Here is a 26,086-nt window from a genome sequence, read left to right on the forward strand (position 1 = left end):
AGGGAGTTAGCTGGGTTAGGTGTGTAATTATGGGCAGCTAATGTCAGTCTTTAAACCTGACTTTAGCTGTGATCAGAACAGTGTGTGTGACAGCAGGTACTAGTGCTCCTTTTGTTAAAAATGCAAAGATATTGATAAGACCTTCCATGGAATATTAAATTCTCTGATTCTTTTTTTGATTTACTAGGATTTTTCCTGTTATACTAGAATGGAGTTTGTAGAGTAAAAATGTCTGGCTTCTCTAGACTGTAATAGGTAGATTGCAAGAAGTATATGATAACTCTCTGTATCAAAATAGGTGGTGATAGGCATAAACTCAGAGACAGTTTGGCTTAAGTTTGAGTCTACTATGGCACAAGGCAAACAAATATCTCATGTCTACATAAACTGTAAGCTTATGTAAGGTTTCTGACCAGCTGAAGAGTGGTGGTCTGACTGTTTTCAAGATAACAGGAATGAGTAAGATCAGGTGATACTWGATGAATTTTGAGAAAAGGATATGCAAGCCAATTTGAGACAAACAGGAGAATTATTGAAGGTAAGAAATTTCACTTCTAATGTTGACTGCTTGAATATTTGATCTGTTTATTTCTAGGGGAACTGAAAGGTGTGGTCACTTCTTGTAAAACATCATTTTTTATTTATGCCTGCCTATTTCATCACTTCTGCTGCCTGCATATAGGGACTAGGAATTTCTGTAGCTTACCTTTTTCTGAAATACTGGAGAGCCCACAAAGTTGGGGACAGACTGGTTGTCTAACAGATAGCTTATAGGAATAGTTCTCATTTAAATGTCTGCTCTGTCCTGTTAACACCTTTGAAGTTAAAATGGCTATTGTCAGATTTGGAATCTTGATTTTTCTCTTCCTTTGGACAAGGGCTGCTGGATGGATGGGGGGTGATTTACTTCCTAAGAGTTTGTTGGAAATTCACTAAATTCCCTTGTAATTGAGGGTTTCCAGGATCTTAGCGGTGCCTTTGGTCTCACCACTGTCTTTAGTATACAAATAGCTGTAGTTCTGCTCTGTTGACTTGACTTGTTTTGGGATAATGACGTATTAGTGCAGTGACAAGTGGGGAAAGTAAGAATTCAGAAGGATTTGTGGAACCCTTTGGGGTACTTACTGCAGGGAACTGGACCAAATTATTCAGGTGTCTCATCAATGAGAGGGGAACAGTGCTGTGGTGCTCATCATACGAACTGATACAAAGGCCTTGGAAAAGAGCTAAGGAGAAGATCAGAATCTGCTGAAGTTCTGATCCAAATAAAGCTGAGTATTGCTAAAGGACACTGAGCAGAAACTGACATCATAGCTGTTTTGTTGGTTGAATTTTTTTTAATGAAAGCTGTATTTACAAAACAAGTTCTTGTCACAGAAGCCTCTGTAAGTAGTTAATCATGTGACTACTCATGTAGCTGCCATAGTTACTAAAAAGTTGTACTTCCATTAGGTTTTCAGTATCCTCTTCTGCTTTACCATCACAGCATTTAACTTTGTAATTTCAGCTCCCTTATGCAGGTATTAATTTGGAAAGCTTCTACATTATTTCTTTTAATTCTTACACATGTAAGATAGTATGAGATGCATCATGAAACAGCTCCAAGAAGATAGATGTGATGCTGAAGTGCTATAGTTCTAAATTATTTAACTTCAATGATTGCATAATTCCCAAGTACTACATAGAATCAAATACTGATGCAAGAGTTTAAATTTAAAGGGACCAAATGTAGTTGAAATTACTGAAAGAGGAGAACTATAAATAGGATGCACATAACTTGATTTCTTGCAGGGAGAACTTGGGCATAAAAGTAAGCTCAAGCAATTTTAAAATTTATTTTTAAAGAAATTACCATTTTGACTTGTGAGCTGAATAGAGGTAAGTATCAATTACTTTCACTCATGGCAAATTTGTATGTAGTGGTTAAGGGGTACAATGGAATTGGCTGTCTCATACAGTTAACTCTAAAGTAGGCATGGGTGAGAGCTACATCTATTAATTAGCTTTAATTACATCTAAATTAAAAGATGTTCCTATTTAACTGACTACTGTATGTAGAAATTGAAATGCTTATCTGTGTTTTTTTAAAGTTTTTTTTTTTTTTTTTTTTTCCAAAGATCGGTATGTGTGGGGGTCATAGACATTTTCAGATCTAATGCATATGCTGAGTCTCTGAGTTAATTGTTCTTTATCAAGGCAGACGTTTAAAGGGAAGTTAGTATGCTGTATTCATGCATCAGCATGAATTTACAGCAAAACTTTCACTGCATCAGTAGTAGTTTGTCTCTAATAACATGTATTCTTAAAGTCCTATAATTCTAGATTTCTGAGATGTTTTCTCTATGTGGAATCTGAACTGGGTGCTTCTTGGTACTCATGGTGGTCATCTTGGTCATCATAGTGAGAATAAAATGTCAGCACTGAGCACTGTTATACTACATGGTATTGCAGCAATCCATTTTTCTACATACAGAAGTAGCAGCTCTAGAAAAATGGCTCGTTACTGTCTACGGTAACTTGCTTTTAAAATGTGTGTCACAACAGGTGAGAAAAGTGTAAGCTTGAAGTTTTCTGTGGGAAGCTTTCATAAAGTTCATTTTGATACTGTGGGGTAACTGCTTCATTAGAAGTGTGTGAAGKTGTTACGCGAGTAAAATTGCCTTCAGTTGAAATCCTTGACACAAGTGAAAGTTCAGAAATGTGTTTCCTAAGCTCTTCTGTTGTGAGGTTCAGACCTCTGAATGCATTTGCCTCTTACTGTGTTCACTGAGCATTAATACAAGTTTTGATGTCAGGCTTCTATCATTAAATTTGAGTTGAAGTTGTTTGAGGTTGGAATTAGAACTACTGGGGAGGATGGAGTGTGGGGGAAAGCAAAGCTCTTTATGCTCAAGGCATATAAACAGCCTGTTTCACCACTGACCAGTCTTACATGATCAAGCATTGTGTTTCCCCTAATTCATTTTTCAAGTGATGCAGCCTTCTGCACTGTTGCTTGCAACAATCTTCTTTTTTCTTTCGTTCCCCTTAATGATCAATACTTTCACCAGCCACACTGGTATTTCTGCATTTGATGGAGATAATAGTGTATATGCTTCTGATCAGGAAAATGCCAGCTATGACTGTAAAGTAGCTGCCATAAATGAGAAACTAGGAAATGGGATGGGGAGGAGGAAGAAGAAGAAACAAGAACTGTTTTGTTTTTTTCATTTAAAAACTTCTGAGATGTCCCTATGCTGCCTTTTTCCCTTCCCTGCCAGCTACTCCCCAGAGTGATCTCATGGTGTACAGAATTTAAGGACTCTGGCTGCCTGACTTAATCCCTTAGGAAGTCTGCTGTTAAAAAAGCAGGGAGAGAATACACTGTTAACTTTCTTCCCCACCTCAGTAAGGCAGGAGAACAGCTGCCCTGCACTATCTGGCCTTTTTTTTTTCTTTTCTTTTCTTTTATAGTGGTGTCAAATCTCTTCCCTAAAACTAATCTTGTTCAGGTTGGTTGCTGATGCATTGTAGAATGATACTGACACCATCACTTATGTTCCTGTGAAACACGAAACTCTGTAAATAGATGTGCTCCTGTCTTCCATATTATAGCATGCTATGCTGAGTTATTCTCACTCTGTGAAGTCTACCTTGGTGAGCAGCTGCTTTCTTTAAAAATTCTCTCGTGTTTGTTGCTGGGTAGCTTYGCTTTATCAATTTTCTTAATAAATTCTGATCAGATCTGACAGTTCTAAAAATTCAACTTTGTGCTTTGAACATCTCTTGACATAGTATGGGCATAATGAGAGTAAAGATTTTCATTTTTGCCAAACAAATCTAAGCTTCTGATGACCTAACTAACGCTAATATTGAAAGTATTCCTCTTCTACCTTACTGATAATGCTGAAAAGATGAAAGCTTGAACCTGGACCTCACTCAATATGCATGTTTAAACTAATTCTGAAAGCTGTCTGGAAACTGTGAGACTAGTATTTTCAGAATTGAAGTACACATGAAACTACATAAATTAGAATAACTCTAGTAATGAAGATGCTTGGGTTATCTTTTAGTTTGCTTCCCAGTTCTGTTTAGGGTATTTTGACAAATTTGTGAATAGTAAGCCTTTAAATAAAAGGAAACTGAATAATAAGGAATGTTTGTTTCCCTTYTGCTTTATGAAAATTTTCTTAATAGCAGACATGCAAAACTAATAGGACTAAAGTGCAAGTAGGTTATAGTGGCGACTGCCAGGTCACTTTAAATGAACCTGTTTTCAAGTGTGTAACTGCTAAACTAGCCCATTGACCAATACCCTCCCAACCCTTGTTTGGAGGAAAGTAAGGGACTGGGGAGTGGTGTGAATAACAGCTTACCTGAGTGCTGATATCCAGCCCCAAACCTTTTGAATCTACTACAACAACAGTTAAAATTGTCTGAATCACCAGTGCAACAAAGTTGTTGAAGCCAAACATTAAAGCATAACGCTCCATGCTTAGGTTGACAGCAATCTGAAACCTAAAAATGAACATACGGATTAATTTAAGCTACAGAGAACATGAATGCTTGCCGTTTTCTGTGGGAAAGCTTGGGTATGATTTCATATGGACATGATTCCTCCTCGGTTGTAGCCATTGGTGTGTTTTTTCCTTTCCTTCCTTCCCTCAACAACTTCATTTTGGAAGAAATCTGTTTCTTGGTTTTGCTACTTTAGCCACATATATCCTGCTTTTTTGTGTGTGTGGATATTTCTGCTGTATGACTGATGATGAACAAACTTGGCTAAAAGTTTGTTTTGTAGTTTGCTTATCTCTTAGTATCTCTATACACTCTGACTGTGGAAGRAACTGATTTTCACATTGTTGCATTTGTATGTAACTCTAGATCTTTCTGTAATTCCCATTTAAATGGAGACTTCTAAAGATGCTTAAAAGAGGCCTCCAGTCACTTAGAGAATTACATATTCAACTTTTTATGAGCTATGTCTTCTGAAGAAGTATGTTTCACTTTGCTTAATCTACTTGCATGATACTGTCTAAATAGTAGGAAATGCAGTAAACTAAACATTCAAAATTGAAGCCTTGCATATGTTCATATGTTTAGCAAAGATTTATACATAGATCACTGGACAGCTAAATGCAGAATAAAGTAGTTACTTAGAATAAGTCATTGTAATGGTAAGGCCATATACTCCTAAGCATAGTTCTATTTAAGCTAGATTGTGATGGCAGTGCGTTATATTATTCCTGTTTCGAGGGAAATGCTCATTAAAATTTTCATAAATGCTTAAACTGAAATTTACTGATGTAAATCAACTTAATTGGTACAATAGTGGGTCATACTTACGTTGCTATTGTTATAAGGAGCATATAGCATGCCTTAAAAGCCAGGTAACCAGCGTAACATGCCCAGATGTTGTTGGTAAAGTACATGAGAAAAAGAGAACCAGCATCCATTGCAGAGAAAATCCCTAAAGTCAGTTCTCCAGAAAGGTCCCAATTTAGTTTGACATATCCAACTGCCATGGCTGTTGCTGAACCTAAGAATTAAAAGTAACAATTAAAACTGCAAAACATTCTCATCCCTCTAGAGCCATGGCATGACTTAGTGAATAGTTCATGCCAGGATCTCTTGAGGCCCTTCCTAAGGGCCACAACAGGCTTTGATAATGGCGTGGCTTGTATTTTCTATTACGTTCTGGGAGTATTCCCTTGTTTATGAAGCTTTCACATACTGAGTTTTTCCAAGATAATGCCTCACACCTAAGGCTGGAGGCAGCAGTGCACTGCCTATTGTAGTGTTACTCCGTTTCGACAACTGTGTGTAGAGAAGATAAACCTCACCAAGTGTTTTCTGCTAAAAAGTGCATGATGGAGATAATTCCTTTCTGTAAAGACCTTCATGAAATGCAAATGTACTCCTTCCTATGTTAATGAGTTTTTTAAAGAAATKGCTTTGGTTTCTGGTATGTAATCTTATGAACTGCATTTGTCAACTTTTCTGAGCATCAGATACTGTGAAAACTCTTATTTGAATGCAATATGGCAGGTATAACTTAAAGTCTAGTTCCTTAATTTATATCTCAAAAATAATGACAAGGTTTACTTTTTCTCCACATGTCAGTTCTGGAAAAAGGACCTTTCCAGTAGTAGAAGGTTTCTGGCTATATCTGTCCTTTATGTTCCTTTGCACAGAGACTCATGTTTCTGAAGGCTTTGAAGCACAATATTCTGAGGTTTAGGAGCTTAGCAGGAAAGGGAAGTGTGGTTCCCACATATTGTACAGCAGTATGAGTCATTAGACTCAGCCAAGCTGTGCTGGGGGGTGGGAGGCAGTACTAGCTACCCAGATGTTCTTGGACAGGCTGGCTTACATTACTGTGGAGCTGGACTCTTTGCTGGCTGCAGCTGCTCTAAAGCAGAATTCAGATGCAAGGTAGGCCTGTCCCCTTGGTCTCATCACTGCTGTAACCAAGAGGTTCCTAGTAATGGAAGTGCTATCCATACTCTGAAGTACTATTCAAGTGCCAGAGGGCTTAAAAGCACAAAAAGCTGCTAGGAGTACTGCTCAAACAAGTAATCTAATAAGTTTTGGAGTAGCTTTAGTTAAACACGTTTTGTGCTGCTTACAGGGAGGAAGAGAAGGCTGCAGTTCCCTGTAGGAATGTGCAAGAGAGCTGCTGGTGCAAAGGAGGATGGGGAGCTGTGGAAATGTGAGTTTGAAAATGAGGCTCTGTTGGCGCTGAACAGCTGTTTAAATGAAGAAGTGATGCCTTAAAGTGTCTGTAAAGCTGTAGGTCTGCAGATAAAGGACGTGGCCATTCAGGTGGATCGAGTAATTGTAATGAAGGAAACCTCGGAATCATAGAATAGCTGAGGTTGGAAGATCTCTCTTGGAGATCATCTGATCCAACCTCCCCTGCTCAAAGCAGGTTAGCTGGAGCAGGCTGCCCATGAATGTGTCCAGTTGGGTCTTCTCTGGACAATCTGCTCCAACCCTTACGACAAAAGTTTTTTCATAAGTGGAATATCCCATGTTTAAAACTGCCTATTGCTTCTTGTTCTGTCATTGGGCATCACCAAGGAGGCTCTCAGTTGTCATCTTCTGCCTCCCTCCCACCCCCCTGCCCTGTATCAGGTATTTATACACAGTGATAAAAACCTCCATTGAGATTTCTCATCTTGAAGCTAAACAATCCCTGCTGTTTGGATGTGAAACAGGAGATAAGTAAAATTTTTGATCAAGACATGGATGCTGTCACAAATGTTTGCTCAGGCCAACTGATCCTGAAATGATTTTAATCCATGCTCTAAACTGTTAATATGCTGCATTTTAGTTCTTAAGCTACATGATTTATGCATGTTTGGGGGAGGAGTAGGTAAAGTGACATTGCAGAGGTATTTCAACCCCTTGGGGTTGGATTTATGGTCTAAACAGTTGTGAACATAAACTCTTACTATGTTTAGTGGAATGAGGAAGTTGTAAGAAATAGTATTATTTATATATATATATATATATATAAAATTAATTTTTAATATTATTAATTTATATATATATATATATATATATATATATAAAGAAACTTATTTTTGAGGACTCCGTGTAAGTTGTATGATAGCATACTTTGCACAGTATTTGTTGGGGGTTACAAGTTGGAGGCAGCTGTGGAGGCCGCTGTGGCTTGGTCCTTGACTCTTATGGGGAAATAAACAGAAACACACTGAAGAGTGCCATCAGAGTGGGACAGATTAGAAATAGGCGCTAATGTTCTTACCTAAAAAAGTTGCTATTGCTTCGACGGCTCCATTATACACTGCAGAGCTGTGAGAGGGGGCTCGGAAGTCCCACAGCACTTGGATGTAGTTCACAACCTGGTTAAAGCCTGCTGTGGCCAGAGCCCACCACAGGGACCAGTAGAGAAGTTTCCGGGAGCTATAGCACTCCCTTAAGTCCTTGCTCAGCTGCAGCAGCACCCTGAGTGCGTGATTCTGGGGCGGGGGTTGGTCAGCCGGCTGCTCGGGTGCTGGTCTCGGGTCCACTGATACAGGGTCTCTGTCCTCCYGGCAGCCGTGAGGCTCGCTGGGGCTGACKGTAGCCAGAACTTTATCTGGTTTCTGGAGACTGTCTGCCCCATCCTTCCTGTGGAAGAACATACTTTTTTGGGGCATTGGGAGGAAAAACGAGCAGACAAACGCTAAGGACAGGGAAGCCAAAGTAATGGCATTGAGGTAGAAGTAGGAGACGTGGGCCAAGGAAACCAGAAGCTGGCCCAGCACTGCAGCAACGGTGGCCGCCACAAGGGTGATGCTGCGGCAGTAGCTGGTCGCTTTCTGGTAGTGCTCGGTGCTGACGACGCTGTAGATGTAGGCGTAATAGGCAACCTCGGTGGCTGTCACCATGCCGTAGAAGAACTCCACCACCTGCATGGCCACCACACCGTGCGCGAAGAGGAGCAAGAGCCACGTGATGATGAAGCTGACGCCCTGCAGCATGATGATGGGCTTGTAGCGTGCGTAGTCGGTGATCAAGAAGACTGGGAAAAGGAGCACGAGGTAGGAGTATGTCCAAACTGGGAAAATCTGGTTTGTTACCTGGAAAGCAAAAGAGGAAATCGCTGTTATTTTTTGGAAGTTTGTGATGATGGTATTAGAAGAAAATGTTGTGGTGACAGGAATGTGAGTGTTTAGATTGCCATGAGGTGTACAACTGCAAAGGTACCTGTAGGTAAAGGGAAATGCTGCAAGACTAACATTACATGAACAAGGAGACTGGCTTAAATAACATAAAAACCAATTCCAGTACAAGTAAAGGCCTATAAAGAAAGCAGTTTTTTTTTTTGACACCTAGCTTTTTGAAGTGTTGCAACAGCTTTTGTTACAGAGCAAAGGTCTAACACCAAATCTGTCTCCTAGCCATGGCTCAAAATAAATGCTCATTTGGCTTTTCCAGTGCATAAGGCATTATATACCTTTGATCATCTCTGCCTTTTGGTAGAATGAGAAAAAAAATCTCAGCCTTCTTATCATGGGGGATTTGGATCTGTTCATAGTGAATGTGTAGCTCTTACTGCTGGAAATACCTTATGAATTATTTTCAAATTTTATGCATAAGTAAATAGAAGTCCTTGGTGGAACAGTATTTGAGTAAGTTGACCTTAAGTGTACAGGTGCTCTGAAAAGGAAGTCTGTTTTTTCTAGAATCTGATCTGCGGTCAGCTTGAATGATGCTGAGTGCTCCACTGAAATTCAGTGTTTGCCTGGACAGCTTTGACTATAGCTGGGGCAGGAGTATGTGTTTTGTTAAATGCAGTCATAGACAAAATTCATCTGGTAATGTGCAAGGTGCCTGTTTGGGGGAGGTATTAACCAGCAGTTGTTTCAAATGCTGAGAAAATAGCTGGATTTCTTGCTCTCTTACTCCTTCTGAACTACTGCTGAAATGAGTTGAATGATGAGCAGCAGGTTCACTACATCTTTCTGTGCAAATTCTCTGGTTTCTCTGCTTTAATTAAGATTTTTTAATAGCTTGACTAAAACTTGCTGAATTAGTGCACTGGGAAGGCAAAGTTGGCTGAAAAAGCCCATATCTGCACTGTCCTTATTTTAGAGGTGAGCATTGTTGCCGAGATCTGAAGTAAGATATACTATCTAGATATCTATGTATTGCATATGAAAGGGGGGGGGAATCCCTTTTTGGTGAAGATATATAGAGAAAAAACATGGATACCTTTTCCAGAGGAAACGTTAGGTTCATACTATGCCAGCAGATTGTTTCAATGTTTGTCAGTATAAATCAATAATGAATATTCTTTGTATTAGCTGTATGTGGCTGTTCCAAGCTTGTGTTTTCTAATTATACCATTAGCACTATGACTCAGGTACTTCTTAACTAAGTCCCTTTTTGCTACAATGTGTACTCATGAGGCAGCCAGCACTTAATATAGGAGTAAAACAAGGAAACTTGTAATATATGATTTTATCAATTTTTGTGTGAATCTGACTTGTACAGGCTAATGAATGCATTGGAGAGTCTTGTAATATAGGTAATCTTAACAGCTCAGAAGGATAAAGTCTATGTAGCTTGCTTGCTATTTCCAACCGCTGCTTCACTGTTGTTGTAATCAATTCCACAATAAGCATAAATAAATCTTAGCATTACTCCTCCTACAGTTCTGAGGAAGGGACTAGGTGATGTAACTTTGAAAGTATCCATTTTCTAAACAACAGCTGAGTTGGTTTCAGAATCCTAAGAATGCAGGGACTTTCAAATTTTGACCCTCTGCAAAAGGGGGGGATCCTTTCTCTTTTCCAGAAGAAAAATAATGCTTCWCTAGATGAAGTATGCCTGTATTTTTGAGCATTTTGTCTCCTATTAAGTTGTTGCTGTACAGTTTAATGCTTTAAATATCCCAATTATTGCTTTAGTGAATAGTTACATACCTCCTCAATCGTTAGGTTTTTGTCTGGTCCAGTTAGGTAAGGAGTGAGAAAAGATTCTGATGGCTTCATTGTGGAGAAAAATCCATTTGCACAGAGGATCAGTGTGGGGTAAATCCAGCTGCTGATGATGCTTTCTTTGCAGCAATCCATTACCTAACTGAAAGAGAGTGAAGTAGTGAGGAAAAACAGGAATTTATATATAAAGGTGTTCCCTACAGTAGGTAAAGATTCATTTGTAAGTTTACATGTTAACTACCTCTACTTCCACTATCGTTTCACTCGTACTTCCCAGTAATCACAGATACAGCTTGTAAATGAACAACCTGGATCTCAAAGTACATAGATGGTGTTGAATTCCGATCTTCGTATCACTCATCAAGGGTGGTTCTTAATGCCTGTCAAGGGTTATTCTTAATGACATACTTAAAATGGAGCGGATGTGTTTTAGTGAAGGAATGAAGCTCGATTACAGTATGAACGGGTTTGCAAACTGTCAGGTGAAAGCTCATTCTCAACAGGCTGGAGTGTGCTTGGAATTGCCCTCTGAGAACCAAGTGGAGCTATGAGAAGTGTGACCCACCAGCAAGGCACCCRTTGTGAGGGGAGTTTCTTCAACATACTTTAACATTAATCATTTCTTACGCTTTGGTTATTTGAGTAGGCAAATAGAGGCAGAAACTATCTGCTCTTTGAATTTGTTGTTTGTTCATTGTATCTGCTTAGACTTAGAGGGATCTTGACTTCACTTTTTGAAAGTGATTTTTCAAAAGTGAAACAATGGGACTTGTTTACTGTAGATGGCAGTAAAAAAAAGTCTAAAAAATTGTTATTTTTTGACTTAGTATACTGGCTTTCACATTAGAAAGTTGGTTCCACTGTTCCTGGGAAAACAAGTAAAACAACAATATCCTAAAATATATGAGAGAGAAAGCAAAGCAAACTACTGAGAGGCTGGAATGAAGCTGATGAAAGCTTTTCTTTTTTTTAAAAAAAAAATCAATTCCACTTTATAGCAAGCACTTTAGATGAATTGTCTCTATATTAGCACTGTACGATTATATTTATTAAAACTTGCTATTTGTTGCTGTATGTTATTAAAGCAGTATTTCTATGACCTTGTCAGAAAAAGGCCAACTCTAGCCTTGACATTTGATTTCTAAATGATCACCTCTAGCTATCTTTTGTAAAGATAATAACTTTTTTGGTTTTATATATGTAGAAAAAAGTTTTATCTTTTAACTCTTTAAATCTTATTTGAAATCTTTTGATATCCATCATATCGGAAGTGAAAATATATTAAAACCCAGGTGAATAAGCAATGACATCAACATAAATCTTACATCCCTTCCACATGCACTCAGCAAGTGAGATCAATAGATTAACTATCAAAGTTGTGGCTGTGGTGCATTTGCCATGGATCCATGTGCAGTCTCCTCTTAGGACGACTTTCTATCACGTGGAAGTTAGAAATTGGCCCTCATGATCTCAGATTGCATTCTTGTGTTATTGAATACCTCTAAGTACTCTTGCCTCCAATTCACCGTAGCCCACGGCGCATGCTGGGAGGCTTAGGCTGATGCTGACGGCGTGTAGCTTGGTGACTTYCAGGCTCTCTGGGTTTCTTCTGACTGTACTGTATTGCTGGGGGGTAGGGAAATAAGATATGGATTACTACATACTGTTAGTTGACCAGAAATTATTTCTGTATGTGGACCAGTCTGTCACACCTCTCCATGGTAAATGGATGAAACTGTAAGAAGCTTCTAATAATTAATAAAAGTGCATGACAGAAATGCCYGGGTGCATTAGAGGAAGGTGCTGAAATCTGTTCCCAGGGTGGGGCGGTGCTGTAGGACATGCGGTCCTGCAGGGGAACAGCCAGCGTGGCTCAGCACAGGGTGCCAGCACCCAGCACAGCTCTGCCTTGGACAGAGCTGAGACTTGTTTTTACGGCTACAGAAACTTCTTGCACTGCCCGTAAGCATAGTGCTATGGGCAGGTGCATGTTTGGAGAACCCAAGCTTGTCTCTGCCTCCATGTCTCCATGTTTCTTGCTCTTTGTTTATAAATGGCTTTGGATAAAGGAAAAAAGGATCTGTGGGGAAGGCACTGCTGGGCAGACCTGCTGGCCTCCTGGACAAGGGCTGCTGTCTAGTATTTCTTTGGTAACCCATGTAGTGCTGCCTGCCTGCCTGCTTGCTTTGAATGCAAAGACTTAACGCTCTTGCTGCCTTGTCCGGCTTATTGACTTGCTGGATTGTGTCTTCAAGGAAGACTTGTGCCCCAAAAYATTAGTGATTCAAAGGCAGCCTAATGGCAGTTAGTGTTGTGCTCTCATGGGATTGTAGCTATGGGGGTGATGTGTTCTGTTCTGGGGTCTTGTATTGACCTGAAGTTCTTCAGCTTGCCCGAAAGACAGACAAGCACTTGCTATTACAGGCTACTGCAAGGCAGGAAGGATTTATTCAGTGTTTCCCTTTCTAGAGGTCCAAAGAGTCCCTGTTCTCCTGTTCTAACCTTGCTCACAACCTGCTAAGCCTCAAGTGTCTCATCTTCAGAGAGTGCGTGAGCACATAGGTGGATGAAGGCGTGCATCTTGCTGTTGTGGGATGAATTTTGTAATCGGCTGCTGGGCTAACACTGATTCGTAACTGAGAACGCAGAAGAACGTGAGGCCTTACCTTTCTGCTGCAGCTGTGTCCTCCTTTGCCCTGCTTTCCCTAATGCTAGCAGTTCTTCYGTCTTCTCCCTCCCCGCCATGCTCTCCAAACTCCCAATCCCAGTATCTTCCTTCTGGAACTTGGAGAAAATAGAAATCCAGATATTTTGGCTTAAAAATCTTGCCTGTTTCCTGAAGATAGTTCTCTACAGCTGTAAACTAAGTGTGTTGTACCTGTTTGGTTCATTTGCCCTTTAGTGGCATCCCCAATAAATGGCAGGTTKTGAGCTCTGACCAGTTTGGAATAGAGCTTTTACTTATATTTTCCTAGCTCCTATCCTGAAGCTTGCTACTATTTGTTATTTATTTTTTTATTTTTGTGATGGCAACAAATTTCATACTTGCTAATTATTTGCCTTTGCTGGATGCTACCTGGAGAGGAATATTTATGCTAACTTTCTGCACCAAAGGCAGGTTGAGGCCATGGAGCTGGAAACACTGATGTTTTTTCTTTTCTTTCTTCTTNTTTTTTTTTTTTTTTTTTTTTTTTTTTTTGATTTTAAACATAAATTCCAGTTAACTACCAGTTCCATAACCCATATTTTGTTATTTAACTAAATGCCTCAAAGATTTCTTTTTTTAAAAAAAGTCCTTGCTCCAGTGATCTCTGTTCCAGTTGGTGAAGGCAGGAATGTCTTGCCTTTAGTTCTGCAGTAACAGAAGATCCGTACAATGCACAGTATTAAACAATGAGCCTGGAAAATGAGCTGGCTTCATGTCATCAAGTCCCACCAATTCTTCTTATGATTTAAAACAAATTGCTTCACTTCTGCTTTAGTCTCACCTCTGGGCAGTTTTCCTAGTTGCAGTACGTGACAATTGTATGAAGAGCATAAATGTCGGCACAAATTATAGCTTGTGTCTCTACAGTAAAAATTATTCTGTAAATTCTAAGGTTTTTTCTATTTTTATTATTTAGAATGTAGTCATTGGAAGCTGGAAACAAACCACAGTACAGAAATAACTAACATGGATATATTTTATATCAAATTAGGCATTGATCATGCAAACTTGTGTTTCTCTTCTGTTCTCCTGGACTCGCTTTCCTTTGTGCTGGACTAGGTTAGCTATAGGTCTTGAAGCCTCTTAAATTCTGAGATGCTGACCTTGCCAGATCCTTGGCTGAGATCAGTGGACTTTCCCTCCTTACTTGGCACTCAAAAGCACACATGATACTAGCTTTTTGTTTCTGTTCTTGATCTTCTTGGCTACCCCGATAGTCTGGAATGTTCTTATGCAGAATCAGCCAGATTCCTTCACAACATGCTTCGGTGTTAGTCCATACTTCTTAGTCCCTTCTCCCTTTCTTTAAATTTTCAATTTTCCTTTTTTTTTCCCTAACTCCTCCCTCCTCTTGTTGGAACAGGAAGATGCTCAGTCATGAGTGTAATTTAACTGGAAACACAAAGGATGTGACTGCAGTTCTTTCATTTTTGTTCTGATCATGAAATTTTTACTCTTCTAGGTTGAGATTCCTATGGATTCAGCCCATCAGCTGTTCAGGTTGCAGCTTTGAAACATCAGCCAACGACTGCGGCTTAGCTATTTTTCAGTGAACCTTTTCAGCTTTGTGAGCCCTGTTTTTCTAAACCACTGCGTGTGACATGGGCTTTTAAGCTAGAAGGGAGGAGTCAGTCACTGTATCACCTGTAGTTAAGTAGGAAAGAATATCATAGTTCAAATGAGATTGTTGTCCTCAGTTTAGGGTGAGATGCGTGCAAAGAGGGGGATAGACCTTCACCCGCTTGCATGAGCAAATCCGCATGGAAGTGGCTTGCCAGCACTGTGTAAAAGAGCCGGAGCAAGCAAGACAAGGTGAACGGGTTCTTTTTGCAATCATGGCATAGTGGGATGCCAAGGTTGCTTTGTTTTTGTAGATAACTTATTGCTGTTATTTATAGGTAAGCAAATAAGAATCTAATGCAACTTATCGCCTGCTGGCACAGAGCCATAAGGATGACCTCTTCCTTACGTAGGTCGCAATGAAGTGCTGTAATGACTCAGTGCAACTCTTCAGGGCAATGTTGTGCATTCCTCTTGTACTGCTGTTTCCGGCATGCTGTAGCAGGAGCTCTTCCCTCACGAGGGCTTGGCTGGCTGAGCCTGCCTGCCCGTCACAGACGTGTTGTGTGGACCGCTGTAGTCTGTTTTGATTCGTGTTCAGCAAGACTTGGAGGCTCTTTGCAAAATCTCAGTATTTTCCTTTTGCATTTGATTGAGACAAGCACACACATGCTTCTCAGCAAGAAAATCCCAGCTATGACTGTGAAGTAGCTGCTATAAATTAAAAACTGGAGGGAGTAGGGATGGGGAAAGGCAGAAGAATTAATAAAATAAAAATAAAATTAAAAAAACATGTTATGGAAGCACTGCTCTTTCTGGCAACAACAGACCTCCTGCTACTTGGTTTACCTATGTCCTGGCTCAGTTTCTTTATGTGCAAATTTTTGCTTGGAGCAAAATCTTAGTCTCTTCAGCAAACAGCAGGTTCTTGAGGGATGAAGAACTGCCATGTTGCTTCTAACCCTTATTCCTCTTATTAAACATCAGAGGGATAGGAACAGATTTTTTTTTCTTTTCCTAGTATTGTTAAATGTAGAAGTAACTCTGTTGCCAACATGTCTATTACATTATTCATGACTACATGGGTAAGTAAAAAGTCAGTCCTGATTTACTTTCACTTACACTTTTTAGTAGGGTCACCACACTGGATTCAGTAAGTATACCACAAATTTGTATCAGTGCTTCCAACAACAGTAGCAAACCTATTTATGAAGGCTTACKCATTTCTGGCCTGTGAACCTTGTTAAGTGACTTGTGCCTTCCGTATGCCGAATATCTGAATAGCTTTAGTTCTCTTCCAATCTATGGCAGCAAGGATGTGTCCTAGCTGAGATACCATTTGAGAAAACATAAAAGTTGGCCGGTTTTGATTGACTCCAACAAGAGCGGGACTGGGCTGACTGAAGTTACAGATGTTGTGGGAGATCCTGCTCTAACTAAAGCCCCAAACGATGGGCAGAAGAGACTGTTATTCACTCTGGGATACTCACTTCTGGCAGGTGTCTGTCACTCGAACTGAAGTAATTCAATAATTCAGGCTTGTCTTTTATGGTTCTGAACTTCCCRGAAGCCATGTGATCATGTTGATTCTGCGTCTGAAAACCAGCCTGACTTTTTGGGCARAGCAGATTTTAATGAGGGTCCTATTAACTAGCAAAGGCTGGTCAGATAACAGTGCCTGGTTATTTTGGGTTAGGTGCATCTCTTTTTAAAAATTCATAAACTAGCATAAATAATCCTAAATACTATACTGAAAGGTAAGAGGGAAGAATGATAATTCGCACAAGGGAAAAGCAAGATACATTGTTTTCTGCAGAAGAAAGAAGAAATGAAATTGTCCTCTGGAATGGCAATTTATTTTGTTTTTTTGAGTTTCTAAAGATGTACTGGCTAAGCAGTAACGGGAAATAAGTTAAGGGCACTTACCTGAGTCACTATGTCCAGTCCTAGGCCCTTTGAATCTACTACAACTACTGTAAGAACGGTCTGAATCACCAGTGCAAAGAAGTTGTTGACCCCAAACATCAGCGCATAGCGCTCCATGCTCAGATTGACAGCGATCTGGAACCTAAAGCGAGACTGGCAGGTCAGTTATGCTGGCACCTTAACACAAGGTGGAAAGCTGTTGCTCTCTATTTAATTGGTAAAGAGAAATAATTCATACAGATGTACAGCAAGGACAGGGTAAATGGTGCTTCATTTGTTTGCTTGGTCTAAACAGTGCCTTGACTAACCTGGGTGTATTTTAACGCTGTTGCACTTGCCTGTGATGCTTTTCCAAACCATGTTATTGGGTGATCTGCTTTATCCAGTAGGATATCAGATCTCTATAACTTTCTTTTTTACTCTCTTTACTTTCAGATTGCCGATGATCTAGCCGCTGGGCTGTCATTCCAGTCTGGGTACTCATAACCGTTAGCGATTCTGGTAGGGCTACTTCTGAGTGCTTGAACACTGCTTTGCTTGGCAGTCTTATTTAAAACTCTTAGTAATGCCACAAATTATATCTTGAGAGGTTCAAGTTAGACATAAGGGGGAAAATAAAAATTCCACCAGGGAAACTGCAACACTGGGCCAGGCTTCCTAGACATGTTGCAGAGCCTCCCTAGTTGGAGGCTTTCAAGACACAGCTAGACAAAACCATGCCCTGATGTGGTGTGGGCAGGAGTTCTGCTCTGCCTGGGATGTGGGACTAGATTGTCACCACGGGTTTCTTCTAACCAGCTTTTCTATGATGTTGCGAATAGCTTCTTGCTGTATGGTTTGACATTGAAGGTAGTATTTTTTTTGTTGAGAGCCTGTAGATTCTTTCCAAAGTATTTCTTTAATATTTTAAAATTTGTCCTTGCAATGTCTACCTTCCACACTTCTATCTGAATAAATGCACATGTTATTCCTGCAGTATGCTTTGTAGTGATTTTAGTAGGGCTTTTTTCTGATGCTTTTACTTTTTAGTAGAATTTGTTGTAGTCCACATGTTCTCTACCATAATACGCTATCAGTCCACGAAAATGAAAACAGAGAATTCAACTGGCCTTGCTCAAGATATGCATAAWCTTGCCATGCACTATAGTTTTAGCAGTTCTCTTTAAACTTTGAGTAGAATTAAAATTTTGGAAAGCTGAGTTATAAAACTTTCTCAAAGTTTAAAATGGTGTGTCAATTTTTTTTGGACATAGAATGCATCTAGTATTTTTGTTAATGAAATAGTATGTCAAAATCTTGTGCTAATATAGAGGCTTTCCAATCAAAATAAGCAGTAAAGCTCCTTTGATGGTTATCAACAGAATGGCTTGATCTGATGGAGCTTTTCTAAATTTCAATGTTAGATATATTCTCTTCTAATGTTTATGCCTATAATCCTTAACTATATTGTGATGTAAACAAAGTCATGTAAGGAACAATCTAGGCCAAAGCTTTTCCTGGGATCCCACTGCTCTTAATTTGTTGACAAGCACATCAACACGATGGACATAAAGGAAAGTTAAATGGTGGTTTTCTAGGCTTGATTTTTTCCAAGATAGTGGTGGTGTCCCTCTTGTTCCTTTTGAATCTTCCACAGCAGGATATGTATACCAGGAAAACTGTTTACATGTTTTGATGTTAGCATTGCCTTTAGTAATAAAACCACCTTGTACCTTAATTTCTGCCCTGGCAGATGTTCTACAGCCTTACGTTAGTTTTTCTTTTATGGCTGTTCAGAAGGATGAACCTAACATGACTAGGCATTTAAAAGTCATTGTTTTTAAGCAGTTACGTCTAGCATTAGATCACCTACCTCTGAGAAAAAGGAGGGATGTCCAAAGTAAACTTAAATATATTGTTACCATTCTATGTGTAATGGTAGCACTGTAAGGGTTTATACTTACGTTGCTATTGTTATAAGGAGCATATAGCATGCCTTGAAAATGAGGTAGCCAGCATAACATGCCCAAATGTTGATGGTAAAGTGCATGAGATATAGACAACCAGCAGCCATTGTGGAGAAGATTCCCAAAGCCAGTTCTCCAAAAAGGTCCCAGTTCATTTTCACATATCCTACTGCTAAAGAGGTTACTGCACCTAGGAAGAGAGAAACAAACACACAAATGTTGTATTCATTGTACAGCCAGATTTTGATACCCCCTTGTTTCAAAAGCCAACACTGAATAATTAAGTACAACAGTTCTGGAGCATTTTTAAAATGTTTCTAATCACTTCTGAAGTTGAGCAGATGACCAGTCACTTTTACAGAACTGCATAAATCAAGTTCCTCTCACTCTTTTCCTGCTGCCAAATCTGGTATGGTTTTATTCTGCTTCATAGGATAAACTGTTATGTGAAAGAAATCATTTCCTAGGTGAAAGTCATCTGTCTGTACCCAGTATGTATCCCTAGGGAGCAAATTAGGAACAGGTTTTATTAAAGGAAGATGGAAAAATACTTCTCTGTGACAGCTAAAGAGAAAATTCTTCCAGCTTCTACTGGTTTACCTCACAGCTAAGATAGTAAACTTACTGCTCAGCTTAATAGTTGAGTTCTGCACAGCTCATAAAGGGGCTAAGTTGCCAAAAATGGAATTTTGTAAAGTATCAGGTAAATACATTCAGAGGAATGAGAAAGAATAAGCACTGATCGGTGTCTGGTGGCTCTGCTACAAAGATACATCTGTTGTAAAGATAAACCATCTGACTAACCATCTTAGAGGGGTTTTGTACAATTTAGATACTTCTATACCTCCTCACTGAGAGTTAGGCAATTCTAAGAATAATTTATCAGGTTGTTGGCACTACAGGAATTTGGTGTTTCTAATGCATGGTTCAGGTGATCTCTATTAATTACCTACCTTGATGAGATTTTTTTTTTATCTTAGAAGTATCTTATTTCCTCTTAATGATTAAGAGTAATCCAAATTGCCAGCTGTGATGCAGACATAGCCATCTGCCCTGGTTGGTCACACTCCAGTGTCTTGTGCTGCTGTAGAAGACTTGCACAATCTGAATGTGTGAAACTGCCAAGTCAGGGCGGTATCCTCTGCCACTGCCTTTGGATAATATTACATAGTTTATAATGTATGGAAAACCGCTTCAGGTGCGAAAGAGCAATGGTTAACATAATGAATTCAATGAGCACTTTTCTTGCAAACCTGGCCATCTTGGAATGAGTAAAATTCTTTGCCTCAGGCTGTGTAGCAGTATTTCAATAAAGAAAGTCCTTAATGAGAGGTTTATGTTCTTTCCATATGAAGTGTTTATGGAAAGCTCCTTATCTTCCTAAGCTGATACCATTGCTATGGGAACCACAGTGATGCTTATTTGGGGGGAAAAATAATCTTGGCAAAAGAAAGGTTGGTGTCTCTGAATGGATTTAGCACCTGGATGTAAGATCTATGTGACTTTCCTGCTATTTGTGGGCTGATAGGATAAAGCTGGGTGCCCCAGTCATACAGAAAAATAGAACAGGCTGTATGTCAACTCTTTTGCACATCCAAAAGACAGCCTGAATGTACAAAGCACATTTTCTTCTGGAATATCTGCAATAGAATAAAAATGCTCGAAAAGAAATTTATTAGCTGCCTTTGTGATAGATTCTTAAACACTGTCTTGTTAACTTACTCAGAAAAGTTGCTATTGCTTCGACGGCTCCATTATACACTGCAGAGCTGTGAGAGGGGGCTCGGAAGTCCCACAGCACTTGGATGTAGTTCACAACCTGGTTAAAGCCTGCTGTGGCCAGAGCCCACCACAGGGACCAGTAGAGAAGTTTCCGGGAGCTATAGCACTCCCTTAAGTCCTTGCTCAGCTGCAGCAGCACCCTGAGTGCGTGATTCTGGGGCGGGGGTTGGTCAGCCGGCTGCTCGGGTGCTGGTCTCGGGTCCACTGATACAGGGTCTCTGTCCTCCYGGCAGCCGTGAGGCTCGCTGGGGCTGACTGTAGCCAGAACTTTATCTGGTTTCTGGAGACTGTCTGCCCCATCCTTCCTGTGGAAGAACATACTTTTTTGGGGCATTGGGAGGAAAAACGAGCAGACAAACGCTAAGGACAGGGAAGCCAAAGTAATGGCATTGAGGTAGAAGTAGGAGACGTGGGCCAAGGAAACCAGAAGCTGGCCCAGCACTGCAGCAACGGTGGCCGCCACAAGGGTGATGCTGCGGCAGTAGCTGGTCGCTTTCTGGTAGTGCTCGGTGCTGACGACGCTGTAGATGTAGGCGTAATAGGCAACCTCGGTGGCTGTCACCATGCCGTAGAAGAACTCCACCACCTGCATGGCCACCACACCGTGCGCGAAGAGGAGCAAGAGCCACGTGATGATGAAGCTGACGCCCTGCAGCATGATGATGGGCTTGTAGCGTGCGTAGTCGGTGATCAAGAAGACTGGGAAAAGGAGCACGAGGTAGGAGTATGTCCAAACTGGGAAAATCTGGTTTGTTACCTGGAAAGCAAAAGAGGAAATCGCTGTTATTGGTTTGAGGGAAGAGAGATTCGCTTGTCTGTAATGGCTCTGTAGAGGATAATTCTTTCCATAAAAGAATTGATAAAATATATAACTACACTGTTCTGAAGCGCTGTATGTTCGGCAGGAAACCATCTTAAACCTTATAAGTTCTGTTGATGTATACACTGAGTCTGTTTTTTATGCCACCTCCAGCAAATTGTAACCTACCAAAGCCTCTGATATACTTCCTTTTTTTCTTTTGATGATCCGTATAAAAGAAAAGATGGAGTAAAATCATACCTCATATATAGTCAGGTTTTTGTCTGGCCCTGTTAGATAAGGGGTTAGAAAAGGTTCCGATGGCTTCATCGTATAGAAGAATCCATAGACACAGAGGATCAGAGTGGGAAAAATCCAATTGCCACTTTTCTCTTGCTTCCAGCAGCCCATGACCTGTGCAGCAAAGCTGTGGAAGGAAGAAGTTATGATAGTACTTCTCATGCAAGCAAAGATACTCTGTAATTGATCTTTATTTCATGGTTTTTAATGCTAAAGAGTGTTCTTTGGTGGTTGGCAATTTGAAAATATTTTTTCCTAAGTGAACAGCTTTGTGCACATCTGTCACAGCTTCCATGTCTTCATGGATCGTGACTTGGAAGATCTTTAACAGGGAGATGAATTATGCTGTTGCTTTGCACAGGCCAAGGAGACCATGGGAGAAACAGTTCTAGATAAGTCAATGTGGACAGCTGAGTACTGAGATCTCATTCGACACTAGCTGATTGCTGCCTTATTGAATCGGGAGTTACTAGCTCACAACTACTGATTTCCACCTTAGCCTGCGTGTTTTGTGTGGCTTTCCTGTGAGCAGGGAGATGGGAAGTAACAGCTAAGCCTAGTGGAGGTGAGTTCCAACAACACACAGAGGAGGCAAAGCCAAAGCCAGAGCCTCAGCTGGAATTCATTGCCCTGGATTTATCACAAATTCAGATTGGATACAGGCCTGTTTGGTTCAATCTCTGAAAACTGTTTGTGGTGATTAAAGGTAATAGCTTGCACTAGAATGAAATGAAGCAGATAGTTGGAGAAAGAAAAAAATGAGGCTTCTGGTATAAATTAATCCTTGGTCTCTCTGTGCTGGACAGAACTCAAAGGAAGTCTGAATGGGAATAAGAGGGTCCATGCAAAGGAAATGTGGCGAAAGTAAGTTATACTCCATATTCATGTTGGTTGGACGCAAAGTTACTTTGGATGTGATACATAAAATGTAAGACAGCAAGGGTTTTGCATCTTCTGTCATAACTTCACACTGATACCATAGTTGCTAACAACCTGATGCACTAAAAAATGGATGTGGAGGAAATGGATTACTGGTTTAAATTAAATAACTTAAATCTCTTCATTTTGTGCACGTCTTCTGAAACAACTGACAGCTAAATCTGTTCTGTAAATCCTATGTCAGTTCTGTTGCATGAACCACTAGAGGGCAAGATGACCTCAGCAGAGGAAATGTGCATCTGGGTGGGATGTGGGACGCAGTCAGAGCACTCAAGGAATGAGGCACTTCTGCTTCTTCTCCCTTCCCTGTTGTTGCAATAGCTTCTGCTGAGAGCACTGCTCTGGCAGTTTTGGCCCTGCCTGGTCTTACAACCTTCCCACTTAGACACTTTCCACATAACATCCCTTTGCTCTCCTTTCACATGGTGGTCATTAAGGTATTTCAGCATCCTAATGCTATATGAAAGCATGTAAATGCCTCACCTGGTACAATGAGGTTACAAGAATGGTGTCAAGAAGAGGAAAGAAGGGAAAAGTGTCTTTAGCACTCTAGTGAAGAACCGCTCTAACTGATCCAGGTTAGATTCTCAAATTGTTTGCCCCAAACTGTTTGAGGGCTTGCTGTGTTCGCTCTATCCTGGCAGGCTGTGGAGCGAGTGCAGCAGGTCTCGCAGCAATGCGCTCTGCCCATCCTCTTAAAATGCCCTGGGTCTTGGGATGCTGGGGAGGCACGGCCTGACTTCCAGGACTGCAGGATACTATGGTGCTCTTGTGGGGGCTCGCAGGGTGTCTCTTATGCCGGCGATCTCCGAGGGGGCTGGGCCCTTGAGAGCAGTAATCCCCGTTTTGAGCTATGTTCAGAAAATCTGTCACCAGGGTGTGTTTAAAATATCCCTGCAGCCGCAGTGCATGTGCTGCAGCTACATTGTTTGGGGTTTTTCCCGCTAGAAACATCTCTCTTTTCTACAGATGTGCCCTTTGAGGAGCCTGTGCTAGACTGGCAGATGAACTGGGCAAGAAGTTTTCCCCTTTGAGTTAAGCAGCTCTTGCAGGCAAAACCTGGCCCAGTGCAGAGCTGGGCAGCACYGTGAGCTGAGGGGTCGTGGGTGCCACTCGCCCACCGCCGGGCTGCGTGCTTGGCTCGCTTTGCGCCTGGCATCGTGGCGGCAGCAAAGGGCGCTGCGGCAGAGCTACCTCAGCTCTGCTGGCCACTGGTGTAGTAGCACCTTCTGGCTTTTGCAACCACAAACTTCTAACAAAAAGATACATGTGGATTGCGGCTTCACATGGGGAGGATCCAACTCGCTCCCTTTAGTTTACCCCTTAGGTTTAGTTTGTCTTTTATAACTTCTTAAACTTTTTAAGAGATGATGGGATGCCTTGGTGCTGCTCTGCAGCAAGACCCCTCCTGTTTCTCATTCTCTCCCCCTGCCCCCATTCAACTCATGGTTAATGCTGGAGCCACCCAACCCGACCTGGCCCAATCCCCCCAAGCTGATGTGCTAGGCTACTGTCTTCTTTCCTCCCTCTTTCTTTTGTCCCTGCTGGATTTCTGATGTCTTATGCTCAAATATAATCATACCTTGTCTGGTGGGGCTCTTTCTTTTTTGCTTCCTTGGTCCCTTTTAAAATCTCCAGTCTCTTTTTGGCTGTCCTTGTATTCCAGCTAATGGACTCAAGTTTTCATGCTTTTCCTGTTCTTCTGGTACTGCAGCCTGTAATAATGACACCTCCTTTGAAAATATTTCCAACTGGCTTGCTTTCAACATCCACCTTCGGCACCCTTAAAGGAACAGTCAGCTAATCCTGGCATGCTCTTGCCGTGACAGGTGCCAAACTATATGTACCCAAGTATGAACACAGGGGTGTCTTTTTTTGATGACTCCCTGTATGATAGCATATATCTGGAACAAGAGCTATAATAATCTATAACATTTATAAAATAAATGTAATATAAATTAAATTTATAAAAGAAATGTAACATATGGTAATTTAGGAATGTGGTCAATGGAGTAGAAAAATGACAATTTGCAGCTAACAGTGAAATATCCAATAATTTTTGAGGAAGCACTCTTCTTAGTCTGTGAACATTAAAAGGATAGGATGACATTAGTATGGGGAAATGCACATAAATAAGAAAAACAGGCCAGTATTATGCCCTCCGCTGCTGCTTCAGCAGGGACACTTTTTGCAGCTCTTTACCTCCTCCTCCTCAGCACTCAGAGTTATTGGATTAGTGATGTTAAAAGATACCTTCCTGCCTATTGCCTTTAATCACCTGCTTGTAACTTGTCTGCAAATCTGTCTAATCTTTCCAGAGCAGGTATACACTTGCATGAGCTTTTGTGCCATGCACGAAACTGATGTGCGAAAGGGATGGAGCAGTTCCTGTTGGCACTTTCCCTGCCATCCATCACTGGCTGACAGTGATTCTAGAGCTATTTTAGTTCCTGCTCACGGCATGTTTATTCAAAGCTGCCGTGATAGGAGGCGCTGGCCCCTTTCGAATGATGAGGCTGTATCCTTGCACACAATTTYGGCTTCAGGGGCTCCTGTTAAAGTAGAGGGAAGTTCTGTTGRAGTGAATGAAGTTCCTCTAGGTTTGTACTGACTTCAGATCAGAATCCAACCCAAATTTCCTGGCACTTAAAAAAAAAAAAGAATAAAAAAAATCAAAACTTGTTTTCCCTGTAAGGTAATAATGAGAAAAAAATGAGTTAGTAACTTCCAGTTAGTGAAGTTTGGGGTTTTTTCTGCTTTCAGATCCCCTGTCTTTCACCTTGTACTAGCTCTTCTTTCCACACTCCCTAGGCCATGTCTTTTATATAAAACTTTGTCCTTTTTTCCCTACTCGTCCAAATACCAAACGAAAGGAAGTAAGACTGCGATGGGCTTACACAATCTTTTGGAGAATTTAAGCCCTACATTGTCAGCTGCTTAGAGCTGGACTCCGCTGCTGAATTCAAAGGGGACTGTGCTCTTTACGCTGAGCTTGAATTTAGTACCCCCCTCTATTTGTAGATGACATCCAAATTCTCTTTGGGTTTGGTGGGGAAACGAAGACTAAGAAAGATCTAGACAGAAGGTCAATTTCACAGTAATAGCATATCCTAAAGAGCTAATATAATATGGGCTGTAATGCATCAAGGAGACGGGGAGAGTCTGGAGAGAGGAGAAGGGGAAGGAGAGAACAAGCCTGCAAACCTCTGCCTCCCAGGGACTTCTCCTGCCACTGCTGGCCCTTGCCCTTGGTCCTGTGGGCTATCACCTGTGGGGCCTTGCAGGCTGGCACCGTGTCCAAGAGCCTCACGTTGGCTCTCTGAGGCATCTCGCTGTGGGACGCTTTGTCTGGGCTCGTTCTCAAGTTGGCTACTTGGCTGCTGACCTGAGCGCTGACTTTCAGCTCCCAAATCATGCCTGTATTTTGACACCTGCACTGCTCAGGAGAACAAGTATTGCAAATCAAACTGCAGGCTTTGTACTGTACTCTCCTAAAATGTTACAGCAAATAAAATTCTCTGTGACTGACGCTWGGGGTTTTTCTCAGTTAGTGGTCAAATGCAGTCTGTGTACAGAAAGTCCATAATGCCTGTTACGAAGATTAAACTGCTTCTTTGCTGGGGTTCCTCAGAGCCAGGCATCTTCACAAAGCATTTTAACTTCCTGATTTATGGATGAACAGACCCATCTTTTT

At 41.0% G+C, this 26,086-nt stretch overlaps 2 protein-coding genes across 2 annotated transcripts; both read right to left on the reverse strand.

Annotated features, from left to right (window-relative positions):
* Positions 1-2,859: 2,859 nt before the first annotated feature.
* LOC146599418 (thiamine transporter 2-like) lies at positions 2,860-12,055 on the reverse strand. Its single transcript, XM_085298612.1, has 6 exons — positions 11,933-12,055; positions 10,419-10,575; positions 7,754-8,570; positions 5,326-5,518; positions 4,356-4,497; positions 2,860-3,150 (listed from the first exon to the last, which is right to left on the reverse strand). Exons 2-6 carry the CDS (start codon positions 10,566-10,568, stop codon positions 3,028-3,030), a joined length of 1,425 nt encoding a protein of 474 aa, XP_085154738.1. The 5' UTR covers positions 10,569-10,575; positions 11,933-12,055; the 3' UTR covers positions 2,860-3,027.
* A 2,054-nt stretch (positions 12,056-14,109) lies between these two features.
* On the reverse strand, positions 14,110-21,600 carry LOC146599419 (thiamine transporter 2-like). The gene is made up of 5 exons (XM_085298610.1): positions 21,415-21,600; positions 20,295-21,111; positions 18,570-18,762; positions 16,627-16,768; positions 14,110-15,428 (listed from the first exon to the last, which is right to left on the reverse strand). Exons 1-5 carry the CDS (start codon positions 21,562-21,564, stop codon positions 15,252-15,254), a joined length of 1,479 nt encoding a protein of 492 aa, XP_085154736.1. The 5' UTR covers positions 21,565-21,600; the 3' UTR covers positions 14,110-15,251.
* Between the last annotated feature and the right edge of the window lie 4,486 nt (positions 21,601-26,086).

This window comes from Rhea americana, unplaced genomic scaffold (genome assembly GCF_003343005.1).
Source record: "Rhea americana isolate MKP2758 unplaced genomic scaffold, rheAme1 scaffold_14, whole genome shotgun sequence".
Classification (NCBI taxonomy): Eukaryota; Metazoa; Chordata; class Aves; order Rheiformes; family Rheidae; genus Rhea; species Rhea americana.